This window comes from Apus apus, chromosome 1, assembly GCF_020740795.1.
Source record: "Apus apus isolate bApuApu2 chromosome 1, bApuApu2.pri.cur, whole genome shotgun sequence".
NCBI lineage: Eukaryota > Metazoa > Chordata > Aves > Apodiformes > Apodidae > Apus > Apus apus.
In genome coordinates this window covers 92,525,999-92,538,598 of record NC_067282.1, presented here as the reverse complement: position 1 = coordinate 92,538,598, position 12,600 = coordinate 92,525,999, and the positions used below count along the sequence as shown (strand labels likewise).

The 12,600-nt window shown below is 43.8% G+C and overlaps 1 protein-coding gene across 1 annotated transcript in view; it reads left to right on the top strand.

Annotated features, from left to right (window-relative positions):
- The first annotated feature begins 829 nt into the window (after positions 1–829).
- Positions 830–12,600, top strand: part of ADAMTS5 (ADAM metallopeptidase with thrombospondin type 1 motif 5) — a 39,084-nt gene continuing 27,313 nt past the window's right edge. The window contains exon 1 of the mRNA XM_051625399.1: positions 830–1,753. Coding sequence (XP_051481359.1) covers positions 830–1,753 — 924 coding nt within the window. The remainder of the gene's footprint in view (positions 1,754–12,600) is intronic.

The window sequence follows — 12,600 nt, the reverse complement described above, 5'->3', positions numbered from 1 at the left end:
TTCTCCTCTTGTTCACATCGACAGACTGGGGATAACAACAACAACAACAACAACAGCAAAGATACAGGGAGGGGGCTTTTACAGAAATCCGGGACGTTTTCCGCTTCTTGGGTTGCTTTTTTTTTTCATTTTCTTTTTCCTTTTCTTTTTTTTTTTTTCTTTTTGACCATCTCACCGGAGACGATCGAGGCGTTTCTTGTTGCCTGAATTTCTTCTCTCACCTTCTCCTTCTTCTCTTCAAAACAAAAGGGGGCAAAAGAAGGAAGGGGAGCCACCGGAGCCCAAGAAAGTGCCGAATCGCAGCAGACCTGCCCCCTGCCCTGCTGCCGCTGCTGGTGATGATTCAGTGACTACAGCAGAGAAGTGGAAGAGGAGTGGGAAGTGCTCAAACTTCCCGACTTGCCGGGTCCAAGCCTCCTCTCCTCCTTTTTCTCTTCCCCCCCCCCACCAACCCCATCCCCCGCCAACCTTTGCCTCCCCACCAGCAGTAATCTGGGGTTTTTTTGCCTCTCTCTCTCCTTCCATGTGCACCCGGCTCTTCCCTGCAGAGAAACACAAAGTTCACACGCGAGCGGCTTTTGTTGACATTTTTTTCTCTCCCACTCACACTTGACGCGAGTTTGGGAGGAAGAATTTTCTTCTTTTTTTTTCTCCCCCACTCCCCCCTTTTTTTTTTTTCCTCCCCCTCCTCCTTCCCCCTTCCCTCTTTCCCTTAACTACGTTGCTGCACTTCTCCGACCGGCTCTTTCCACCCCAATCCCCAACCCTCGTTATTATTACTACTATTAATTATCACCACACCGTGGCCGCTCCCGACGGCGAGGCAAGCATGCTCCTGAAGCTGCTGTCGCTGCTGCTGCTGGCCGCCCAGCTGCACCTCTCCCTGGCCCAGCCGCCGGCACCTGCCGCCGCTGCCCCGCCACCGCCCCGGCCCCGGCCAGACCCTCCCCCCGGGCCGCCCCGCCGCCCCCCGCCGCCCCGCGGGGCCAGCGGTGTCGTGCGGCGCCTCGACCCGACCTACGCGGGGGGCGGCAAGGCGGGGTACGTGCTCTACGCCGGGGGCCAGCGCTTCCTGCTCGACCTGGAGCGCGACGAGGCGGTGGGGCAGCGGGCCGGCGGGCCGCCGCGCTGCTACTACCGCGGCACGGTGGACGGCAGCCCGCGCTCCCTGGCCGTCTTCAACCTGTGCGGCGGCCTCGACGGCTTCTTCGCCGTCGGCCGCTCCCGCTACACCGTCAGACCGGCGCGGCGCGGCGCGGAGGCGGCTGGCCCGCGGATCTACGGGGAGGGCCCTGCCCGCGCCCCTCACCTCTTCCGCAGGGACCGCTTCAGCTTCGAGACGGTGCCGGCCCGCACCAGCTGCGAGACCCGCGACCCGGTGGCGGCGGCGGGGGCAGCGCAGGACGGCCGGCGGAGGCGGCGGCGGCGCCGCTCCGTCTCCCGGGCCCGGCAGGTGGAGCTGCTGCTGGTGGCCGACGCCTCCATGGTCCGCAAGTACGGGAAGGGGCTGCAGCACTATCTGCTCACCTTGTCCTCCATCGCGTCGCGGCTCTACGCGCACGCCAGCCTGGAGAACCATGTCCGGCTGGCCGTGGTGAAGGTGGTGGCCCTGGGCGAGAAGGAGAAAGGGCTGGAGGTCAACAGGAATGCCGCTACCACTCTCAAGAACTTCTGCAAGTGGCAGCATCAGCACAACCGCCTCGACGATGACCACGAGGAGCACTACGACGCTGCCATCCTCTTCACCCGCGAGGTAGGCATCACCTGGACTGATGGCAACTTGGTGTCCCTCGAGTGATGTGTCATGGGGGTGATGGGGCTGCAATGAGGCCGCCCTGGCAGCTCTCTGGTCATGTTGCCCTGCTTTGCCTGACAGTTGCCTCACGGCTCACACCTGCCTTTCCATCCAGTTGCACTGCATCTCAGGGTCTGGCACCCAAGCACGCAGCTGCCAGGAATGGAAGAGGGGTTGAAAACCCAACAAATTGTGTCTCTATGTGTGTGTGCCCCCTCTCCTGCGAGGTCATCCCCACTGATGACCACAGTACACAGTCATTTGTGCCAATGCGGTGCTGGGACTCCTGCCAGGGTGGAGGGATGGCAATTTGCCTGACTGGGGAACTTGTCTGGGGTCGCCTGACTTATCTCTGCTTGAGGGATGATGTTGTTCCATCTTCCCCAGCGAGATGTTTCACACACAGCTCTTCTCTGTCTGGGAAGGTGTTCCAGACAAAGAGCTGATAACGTTGCCTAGCCTAAATTAGTCCCCAAACAAACCTGCTAGTGAAAATGGTGGAAAACACCTTAAAAGTACACGCGACTTCCTCCTTGAATGTGCTGGGGTGCTATTTCCATCAAGAATAGCTCCACCACACTGGAAGCTGTCAGTGCTTGTGGTTCAAGGGTAGGACGTAAATGCAAACCACAGGTAAACAGAGCTGCAGAAGTTGAGTGAGTTGGGCTGCTGGTAAGGGGATGCAGTCTCTTTCTTATTCCCCAAGTGAAAAATGGGTGTCCTGATCAACTGTGGGTTGGATCTGGCCAGTCTTACCCATGCAGAGCTGTGACTTTCTCCCTGCCCGGTTGTTAATTAATTGCATTGCCAGAGGTCATTAAGGGACATTGCTCTAGTAGACATGTGGCTGAGTTTATGCAATGAAGTTCTTCTGTAAGAGTATCCCTTCAGCGGTTTGGGTTTGGTGTTTTCTTTTTTTCTCTTCCCCAAGTACGAAAAAAATAACTGCATGACTTTCCGTTCGTTTGAGTTCTGCTTTTCTACATCATAGGAGCCTGCCAAAAAGGATGCTTTGGATAGTTTGTGGAAGGAGTTGCTCCAGAAGGGGGGAAAAAAAGAGCCTGGCTTGCTTTTATAGCTGTAAATAGTTGAAACATTAGGTTCTGTGTCAGTCAGGCATCGCTTGTACAGCAGGAGCTTTTTTTAGCAGTTTAAAGCCAATTTGCAAGCTTTCATTTTTTTATCATTATAATCTAAATGAAAGCAGGCTACCTAGGCTGGTTCAGAATGCTCTTGCTTTTTTTCTATAAACTTCCTTTCTAATGGCTTATTAATTAAGCCTGGGCCAGAATCCATCACTTTTCACTAAGGAGTGTTTTTTTCTGCCAGTATTCCCATTTATTTCCCTGGGATTTATTACAATTTAGAAACTCTTAGAGACTGTGAATCTTAACATCAATTATTAAGTTAATTTGGATTGAGATAGGATGTGAATTTAAAGTGCACTTGCTTTACAGATGTTTATCTGTAATTCTTTGCATGAATGCCCTCCTGCCAGAATAAGAGTGTGCTGCTAATCAGTAATCCACTTTCAAAGACTCCTGAGCTCTGCATCTTCTATGTGTAGAGTTACTTCTTTCAGATGTAAGTAGTACCTAAACTAGACAAAATGTTGTGGTTCCTGTGGTCTCCTTCCACTCTTAAGATGCAGATATTGCTTAGACTGTTACTTAGGCATGTAAATGCTTTCTAGAGGAAAGCACAGGCTTCCGTTTTCTTGGTTTACATTTTAACATGTTTAACTATAGGATTAGCAATTCAGTATAACTTAATCGGCTTTAATGATTTGCTGTGTGCACACGCACATTGTTTGGCATTAAATTTCAGCATTTGACCCAGTAAGAACAACACTAGTTTCTTCCTACAATGTGTTCATGGTGGTCTTTGCAGGGAGTTATATGTGAGTCCACATGATTATGATATGCTTACACTTGAAATCTCAACATGAATCTATTTGCTTCTCTTGAAATATAAACATGAAAAGGGTTAAAGGATGAAAAAGCAGTAGAGATGTCTCCCAGAGAAAACAGCCCCACTTTGAACTAAAGAGAGATTTTTTCCAGTTTAGCTTTTCAATGAGAGTGGCAGCAGTTGGCAGGAGGATCCAACTTTTTACAACTATGTTTTGAATGTATGAAGTACGTTGCTTAGCTACTAGACGCCAAGCCGTGGCTGCATGTTTTGATGGGCTCTGAATACCGTCATGCTAATTTTTGAACATCCAGATGTCTTATTCTAAATGGCTTGGTTTTTAGACATGGGATAAATGTGTGAGGGACATTTTCCGTCTTTGTTTACTAACTGAGGCCACCTTGAACTTTGTGTCCCTGCATCAACAGGATAATATTTGCAAATAATTTGTCAGCCAAACACATACACTCAGTTGTATGTAACTGTTTATGTGTAGTTAATACCTAAATTATATATGCCTGTTGCCATACAAGTCTCTAATACAATAATTGTCTTCATTCTGGAGTGACATTCATTTGTATGTTATTTTTGACACCAAAAGAGGCTCTCTGAAAAGACAGTAGTTTTACTCAAGTTCCTTATGAAGGAAGAATCCAGTCAGAATTCAAACACTGTCACTTCTTCCTCCTCTGGTGTCATAACTTGTTTAAAGATAAATTAGAAACTATTGATAGACTAAGAGTGTGCTGGCAGTTCCTCCTTGTTATGAAAACGACTACTGGCAATTCAAAGTATCATCATCATCATTCATACTAGGAAGTAATTCCCATGCAAAAATATTTTTAGAAGGAGATTCGCCGATTCTGGATTAAAACATCCATGTGCTTTTGATCATAATCTGTAAGGGCTTTTAAGAAATCATGCTACAAAGCATAATGTCACCTGTTCAGGAGTTGTAAACACTGTCAATGAGCACAGAAATTACCTGTCACTAAATATTGCAGAAGCTGAGTTGGGTTCCACAGTGATAGCTTTAAATTGCCAAAATCTAATCAGGAGAAATGTGTTTTCCGAGCAATCTCAATCTGTCATTTCGACCCATCATTGCCAGTATCAAGCCTGACAGAGGTCTGACTTGTCAGAACCAAAAGGTGTTAATTTTTTAAGAAATCCTGTGAGAACTCTCATTGAGGCAATTTGGCCTTAACAACCCTAGAGATTACACGGGTTCCCTGCTGTTCAACTATGTTGTGGTTGAGTCCTTGACAGTGGCTGTGAATTTTTGGACTGCATGCATCCTCCGAGCATCCTCCATGGAATATGGTGGTGCAAGGATTTGATCATCTGGTGGCCAGGTGAGTCCTCTGCCCCATGGGGCAGTAGAGAAGTGTCTCTGTGGCAGGAAAAAGGAAGCACTTGTAAAGCTCTCTCCCCCTAGAGATTAGCTCGCTTTATTCTCAGTGTTGGTGAACAAAAAATTTAAAATTTAGTCTGTTTGAGGCCTTTTTATTGTGAACAGTTCCTGGAAGCTGGAAACAGGCTATCTTCAGTCTTCAGGTTTTTATAGGTGCAGCAAAATACTTCCCAGATTAATTGTCATGGTAGAAAAACACAGTAGACAAGACTTGCAAACTGCACTGGAATTCAGACTGTTCTTTTATGAGGTCTAGCCTGCTCAGCAATTATCCTCTAGTATTCATCCAGTCTGTTTCATAAGTGACCCTTAGTTAAATTTCAAGTGAAGTATTGAATGCATTTGGACAAAATCCAGTTCCCTTCCTTTCCTTTCCCCTCAATTCTGAATTATGTGAAAAGTAAAATAGATATTTCTCACAGTAGTTACAGGCAATGAGAGCAAGAAAAAATACTTTCCAAAGTGTTTGTTAGTGTCATCTGTGATAGTACCATCATGCCTGCCTCTAACAAAAAGGTCATACTAGAGCCAAAGGCCACTGTCCTGCCTTTTCCACACAGTAATTACATGGATGTTTTGTGTGTGATTTAGTTTAACTGTCAATCTGACAGTTCTGTTGAAATTTAACAGCAAGCTTTGGATGTATACATGGCTGTATAGATAATAATTTCATTACATGGAGCACACGCTTTCTTTGACTCTAGTTTGTTTGTTGTTGGTTTTTAAATAAATACTAGCATGTTCCCACAATTATTATCCCATATTAGTAAAACAGGTCACCGTACCAGTGGTCAACAGAATATATTTCACTACTTTTTATTATTATTCCTCTGAAGAAATTACAGTGCAATGTGTCTACCAGTTTCATAGCATTTTCACCAGTTTTGTTGCAAGTGGGGTGTTACTTGTGCAGGGAAAGTTGCATGATCTAATCTACAGAGACTGTGTGGAGTTTCCCCACAGAAGAGCTAGGGGTTAGGCAAGTTAAATAACATATGACTGAAACTGTTTGCTCTTCCCCTACCCATGCAGAAACCAAAAGCTTTGTGTGCATTTTGTCAATATTTTAAAATAATCCGTCATTTGCATAATGGTGCTGCATTTTCTTTATGTGCTTTAGGAAGAAAAGTTCTGGTATTATGTACATTCAGAGCATAAAAGCTTAATCCAATTCGCCCGTTTCTAATACTTCATTGCAGAATGTCCTTGGATGAGGAGAGCCTAAGGTCCCCATTCCATACAAGGGTAGAGTGAAAACATGCCTAAATATCCAGTCTGATGATGAAATAGTTTCTGAAGCCAGCAAGTAGCATGCATGTGCTAAACTTAGCCCAACAGGACATCACCCATATATTGAGTTTTCTTGAATTTCACCTTACCTAGAATACAGGCTCTCCTATCTAAGATTAAAATACCCAAAACTCAGGCCTGTATTTATCGTAATAACCTGAAAGGAAGACGACCTGAATTTTTAAGTGAAACTACTGGAGGAAAAGGTGTGATTTTTGTTTTGGTAGGTATCACTATCACTGTTTCCTCAAAACAACTGAACTTCAGCCTTTCCTCTCAAAATATGGCCATGGGAGGACAAGGCAGTATTGCAGTCTGTCTGACAGGAGTCCTTCCTCACTTCACAGCAATGGTCAGGTCTTGTCCCTGGTGCCATAGCCTGGACATCCCCATAAGCAAGATACACTAGTGTCTCAGGAAGAGGACATTTCACAGCAGGCTTCCTCCAGGGCAGCATTCCACCATTTTTGCTTCCGAATTCTCTCTTTTTAAGTGTCATAGTATTGGTTGAGGGGTAAAAGAGACAATATCCTAATAACTTTGTTCACCGTTTAGCCCTTATTGTCAATACCTTTTGTGGTCTTTTGTCTTAGGACTTGTGCTCCTTTTGACTTGCAGACATACTGTGTTCCTTGGGTGATAACCTTAATACTTTCTTTTTGGTCAAACTGTATTTTCCTGCACACGCGACAGTCTGCGTTGCTGTAACATTAATACATTTTGTCCACTTTGCAGAGCAGGGTATGGGAGGGTGGATGTGTGGGTCCCAAATACTGCCTGGCCTCCCTTTATAGGGAGTCCCTCCCTTTATAGGCCTGTGGTGAGAACACTACTGCAGGAATGCGGAAAGTCATATATAATTTCTTCCTCTGCTTGAGAGATTTTAGGTCTGTATCACCCACCTCCCAGGAGAGGTTCTTAACCAGTAGGTTGTAAGCTGCTCCAGGTGTTAAGGAAACTTTCCACCCCTCTGACCAAAGCTGTCACTGTTTAGCAAGTAATTCAAGATTCATATGGTGAGAATGAGAGGAATTGTGATCTGAAGCCACTGACTGGATTGCACGGCTTACAGCAAGGCAGCCTGTGTTCCTAAAGCATGGAGAGAAGACTGTCTCTGTAATTTACCAGAGGACTGTTTGGCGTAAGATACAGAAGCAAGCTGAGGAATAGGGACCAGAAATTAAGTCCCTTCACCAAGCCTGGCAAGTGCTAACTGCAGCCTGGGCTAGGGAAACCTTCAGCACATATTGTGCAACAGGAGGAGCCCCAGCTCCCTGAGCACATAGACATGCAGACCTTCACTGCAGACCGTAGACTGGTGTAGACCCTAGACCATAGGGTGATCTCCTGAGAAACATGCTTCTAAGTATCCTCATCCCTCAAAGGAATGTGAAGCTGGATCACCTTCGTATTGGGTGAAGGCTTTACCTGCTGCAACATTGCAAAGAAACGAGAAGAGCAAGCTGTGCTTTTAAAGTGATGTGCAGCTATTCCCAATGGAAAACCTAATCCTGTTGGTTCATGCACCTGATCTGAGAACATCTATAGGCTTCCCTCGGGAAACAAGGGTGGAGAAACATTAAGCATCTCAACCCCAATTAAACTTTAGTATCAGCTAAATGCTAAGCTGGTCAGAACTGTAAAACTGTGGCACTTTGGGGCTCATAAGCCCTGTGAAGGTTAGATAACGCAAAGACCAGAGGACATGTGAGACACGTTCTCTCCTCACATTCTACCTAACTGTCTGCATTGGTGCTTAAATTCTGGTTTGGATCCAGTCCAGAGGCTCTGGCCTAATATCACTGAACAGTTTATTCTTGTTTTTAAACCTACGGCGCAAATCAAAGAATTTCAGGTAAAATAAATTAACTGCTCCAACAGGGAGCTACGACAGATATCTTCATTCACAACAATGCCACGTATACATGGCAAACAGCCAGCTGCTCTTGATGTACTTAGGAATGCCAAGAAAACTTGGCCTTTAATAGGCTGTCTAATTAACTACTAGTCTTACAGTGTACAGCTCGGTTTTCCTAAGTTACTCCTTTGCCAAAGCTTAAGTCTTTACATCTATTGCCTCCTGTGTAGCAAATGCATTTTCTAGTCATTCTTCTCTTTTGAAGCTACTGCAATGCAGATTAAGGACCAGACTCTGCATTTTTTCTTTAGAAATGCCAAGAAGCACTTATTCTTTGAAACTTCTGCCACTATTTGTAGAGAATCAAATGTGTATATGGATCTGAGTAAGCAATTAACTTTGTTAATAGAACTCACACACCAGAGTGAAATAATAATTGAAAACTGGAGAGTCCCCACTTCCTTAATGCTTTAGCTGAAGTATGAAAAGTTGAGGAGACCCACACGGATTTCTTAGACTGCATCATTTCATCAGGACCTGCTTAACACCAAAAAAATTATTTTCAAGGGAAATAAAAGCTTTTCATGTACTCACAGAAACCTTTAATTCACAGAAGTCTCAGACTGCATTCCAAGACTGCCAAGGAAAACTAAAAATATAGCTACTGATGCTGGTAACAATCCATGGCCAGTACACCTACAGGAGGTTTAAGTCAAAATAAATTTTGCCATAAAGATTTAAATCAGTGGAAGTATAAACAGGCATGTTTTTCAATAGCATTTGAAATCATCCTGTTGAGAAGGACCACATAGCTAGGGAATGACGAGTTGACCTGATAGCAACCTTTTCCGACTGTTTGTCTCAGAGATGCATCTTGACTGGCTTTAGTTATGTATATAGTAAGTGATACTGTGAGAATAAATATATAAAAGTTCAAACCATGCAGAGGCAAGAGAAATAACAAATAAATGAGACTAGGAGTTGAGAACATAATGGAGCTGAATCTTCTTTAATCTGCCTAGGTGATTATTGACAATGTCAGCGTTGGCATACAAAGTGTATCCTCATGCAGTCACTGAGGACTGAAGCCTCCAAAGAAAACCAGGAGGCTCTGCACATGCTCTCAGTCTAACATGTAGCCAATGCTTGCCGTGCGCTACCAGCAGATGGGCAACCCCTAGATGCCTCTCCCCAATAAAAGATTCATACAAAGAAGCTGATGTTGGGAAATATTTCCTGTCCCTGTTTCCAGCATCCTTCACAAGCCTCCTCCACCACTGCCCAGCTGGGGTTCCATAGGTGTCTGCAGGCTTTGCTTGGACTGTGGGGTAGGTGGCACAAATACAGTCACAGCATTGGCTGAAGGGGACAGGCTGTTACTGTATCACTGTCCGCTGCTTTCTGACCACAGTGTAGGCACTCTTCACTCTTCTTCTTTACAGGTATTGTTGGTCCCACACCATCTGAGGACAGCTGTTTTCCAGCTGTCCATGGGGTGTTGGAGGAGCTAGGTAATTTTACAGATAAGCAATTTCCAGAGTCACTTATCTTCTGCTGTGGATTGTAACTAGATAATCTTTAAGATCCTTTCCAACCCAAACCATTTTGTGATTTTCTAGGAATGACCGTTAACTAATACAGCCCCTCAAGAAATTAATTTTATTTGACCTGAAGTTAAGGTGCTTCATAAAGAAAGCATAAAGCCTGCTTTGTTTTGTCTATACAATTGTTGATGCAGATGAGCACTGCCTTGAATGTTACTAATGGGTTGCTGAGATCTGTGGGTATGTGTCATACTCGGGGAAATGATGGAAAGGCAGGAACAATGGATTGATGAAGTGATGAGTTCTGAGGAAACCCCAGGCGTGCAGTGTGGTAAAATGTCAGTAACACGTAACATACGGAAAGTAACCCAGTGTTCCTGTGTCCAGTAGTGCTTACATATGTACATAACTATTTTTCAGATGTGTAATGAAGGTGTTGTAATGCAATCCTGTGCATAGCTTGGGAAATGTTGAGGGTGGAATTGCTAACTAGACTAGAGTCAGAAGGGCTGCTTACATTTAACGTATCTATTGTAATTTTCCGTATTCCACACATCCCATCAGATATAACTCTAAGGAATGTTATGAGTTTGCTTGCTTAGAAAGATTGTCTTTTTGTAATTATACTTCTTGTGTCATCAAATCTAGAGAACCGTTGTGAGGTTGGTTTTCTTCTGCTGGTATGGCTTCATAGCTGTATCACTGACATAGTTGCTTCTTATTTGTTAGTGGAAATAAATCATGCACTGGCATGAGACATCTGTGTGCTGATAAAATTGTGCCCATACTGGGAGCAGTGCTGATGTAAGTATCTATGTAATAATGACACCCAGATTCAAGAAAGACTAAATGACACAGAATGTGCATGCAAAGACAGGGCCTGAATTAGTGTATTTTATATGGTTCTTGGCACTATCAGCCTGAGAGTAATTTAGACCTTTTCCAGTAAGCTGCTTTCTGTCTTACTTATATGCTTTTTAGTACTTGTGTAAGAATTTCAGTTCAACTGTTGGTATGGATTCAGTTCAGATTGCACTAGTATCTGACTTCCTGTACTGCTTACACTTATTTATCTAGACCAATTCTATCACCATGAAAAGGTATTTATATTGGTACTATGCACATGCAATTTTTCTGAGTTCTGTTACTCATGCTGCTGTAGGTAAATCACTTGCAGTTACATAGACTTTATGTAAAATGTACCCTTAGACTGAAAGGGCCAGATCTAGAAGTGATACATAAAGAGCTACATGGATATGAAACTAAGCAAAAGTAATAGGAGTTTAAGCATTGTGGCTTCCTTTTTGAATATGCCTGGGTTGATAGGTTTTGTAGTAACACGACCTCGCTTATAGCCTCTTCCAACATTGGTCCAGAAATGCTGAATATGATAGAACTTCTATTTGCCTAAATAAAACTGGAAAAAAGTGCTTTTCATTCGAAGTATTTGAAAATTGGTATCCTTACCCTGTACCTTTCCATAAGCCATATAGAGCCAGAAACAAAGTCTGGGGAATTAATTGGATGGCAAGGTTGGGAGCCAGTGGTGTTAGAGGGAAAGTTCTCAGCATGTTAACTAGATTGCTACAGAATGGATGTTCTTCTTAGACCATGGATTATATCTGTAAAAATCTAGGAATAGAAGTACTCCTGAGCTTTATTTCTTCTCATGAGACTGTTTTGTTCATTGGGACTGTGACATTGAAATCTTGACTTTAAATAGCACCAAGAGTGCCCTTATTGAAAAGCATTCCCAGACTTCTGGAAGCCAGAGGAACTGATCCTGAAATTCTTGCTCCATATATGTTATATTGCTATGTAATTTTAGCTTGAAAATATCCTTTTTTTCATCACAGGGAAAAAAAAAAAACCCACAACCTTTTTCTTTTTTTTTTAAGAGTTGCTCTGTCACAGTATCTGTGAACTCTGTGTTTTTCTTTGACTTCACTGCGTTTTGAATCCTGTGCATTTTCCAGATTGCCTAAATTTGAAACTATCATAATCAGTGAACACTGTTGACCTGGAGCCTCATACAGGATATCTGTTACTCAGATAAATTCTGAAAGACTTCATGAAAAGGAGTCTTTATAAAAGGAGATCTCAAGGGAAGAAGAGAGTCTTAAAAATGAAGGGGGAAAGGGTCCTCTTTGATCATTTTGATAGTAGCATTCAATAATACTGTCATGCCTTGAAAATTACATTTTCATTCAACCACAATGAAATGTCTAGGAGTGTTCCAAATGGCATGGTGCCTAATTCTCCTTCTCAACCAAACAAGCATATGTATGCACACTCAAATTAGTAACCTTCCCTCTGCTTTGGTAGAAGCACTGAGAAGTTATTGCTGATGGTTAAAGCACCATGTCCAACTAAAGCTACCTTCATCATTATCAGTATAATTATAATTATAATCCTGGAATACAAAATGAAAACTTAATGCTATCTGCATGGTTTTTGGAGACACCCCATATCCATAAGTAGGAAGCATGTGATCAAGCCGTTGCACTACTAAGACTAAGGCTTTTTTGCTCTGTCATATGACTCTTTAAGCAACCTCTGAGCTTAAATGAGTGGTATATTGGGTAATATATTATTAAATATTGTACTACTCAACAGGCGTGACATGAAAGTCATATAATAGAAGCATAGAATGGTTTGGGCTTGAAGCGACCTTAAAGATCATCCAAATCCAACCCTCCTGCATGGGCAGGGACACCTCCCACTAGATCAGGTTGCTTAGAGCCCTGTCCAACTTGCCCTTGAACACTTCAGGGATAGGGCTTCCACA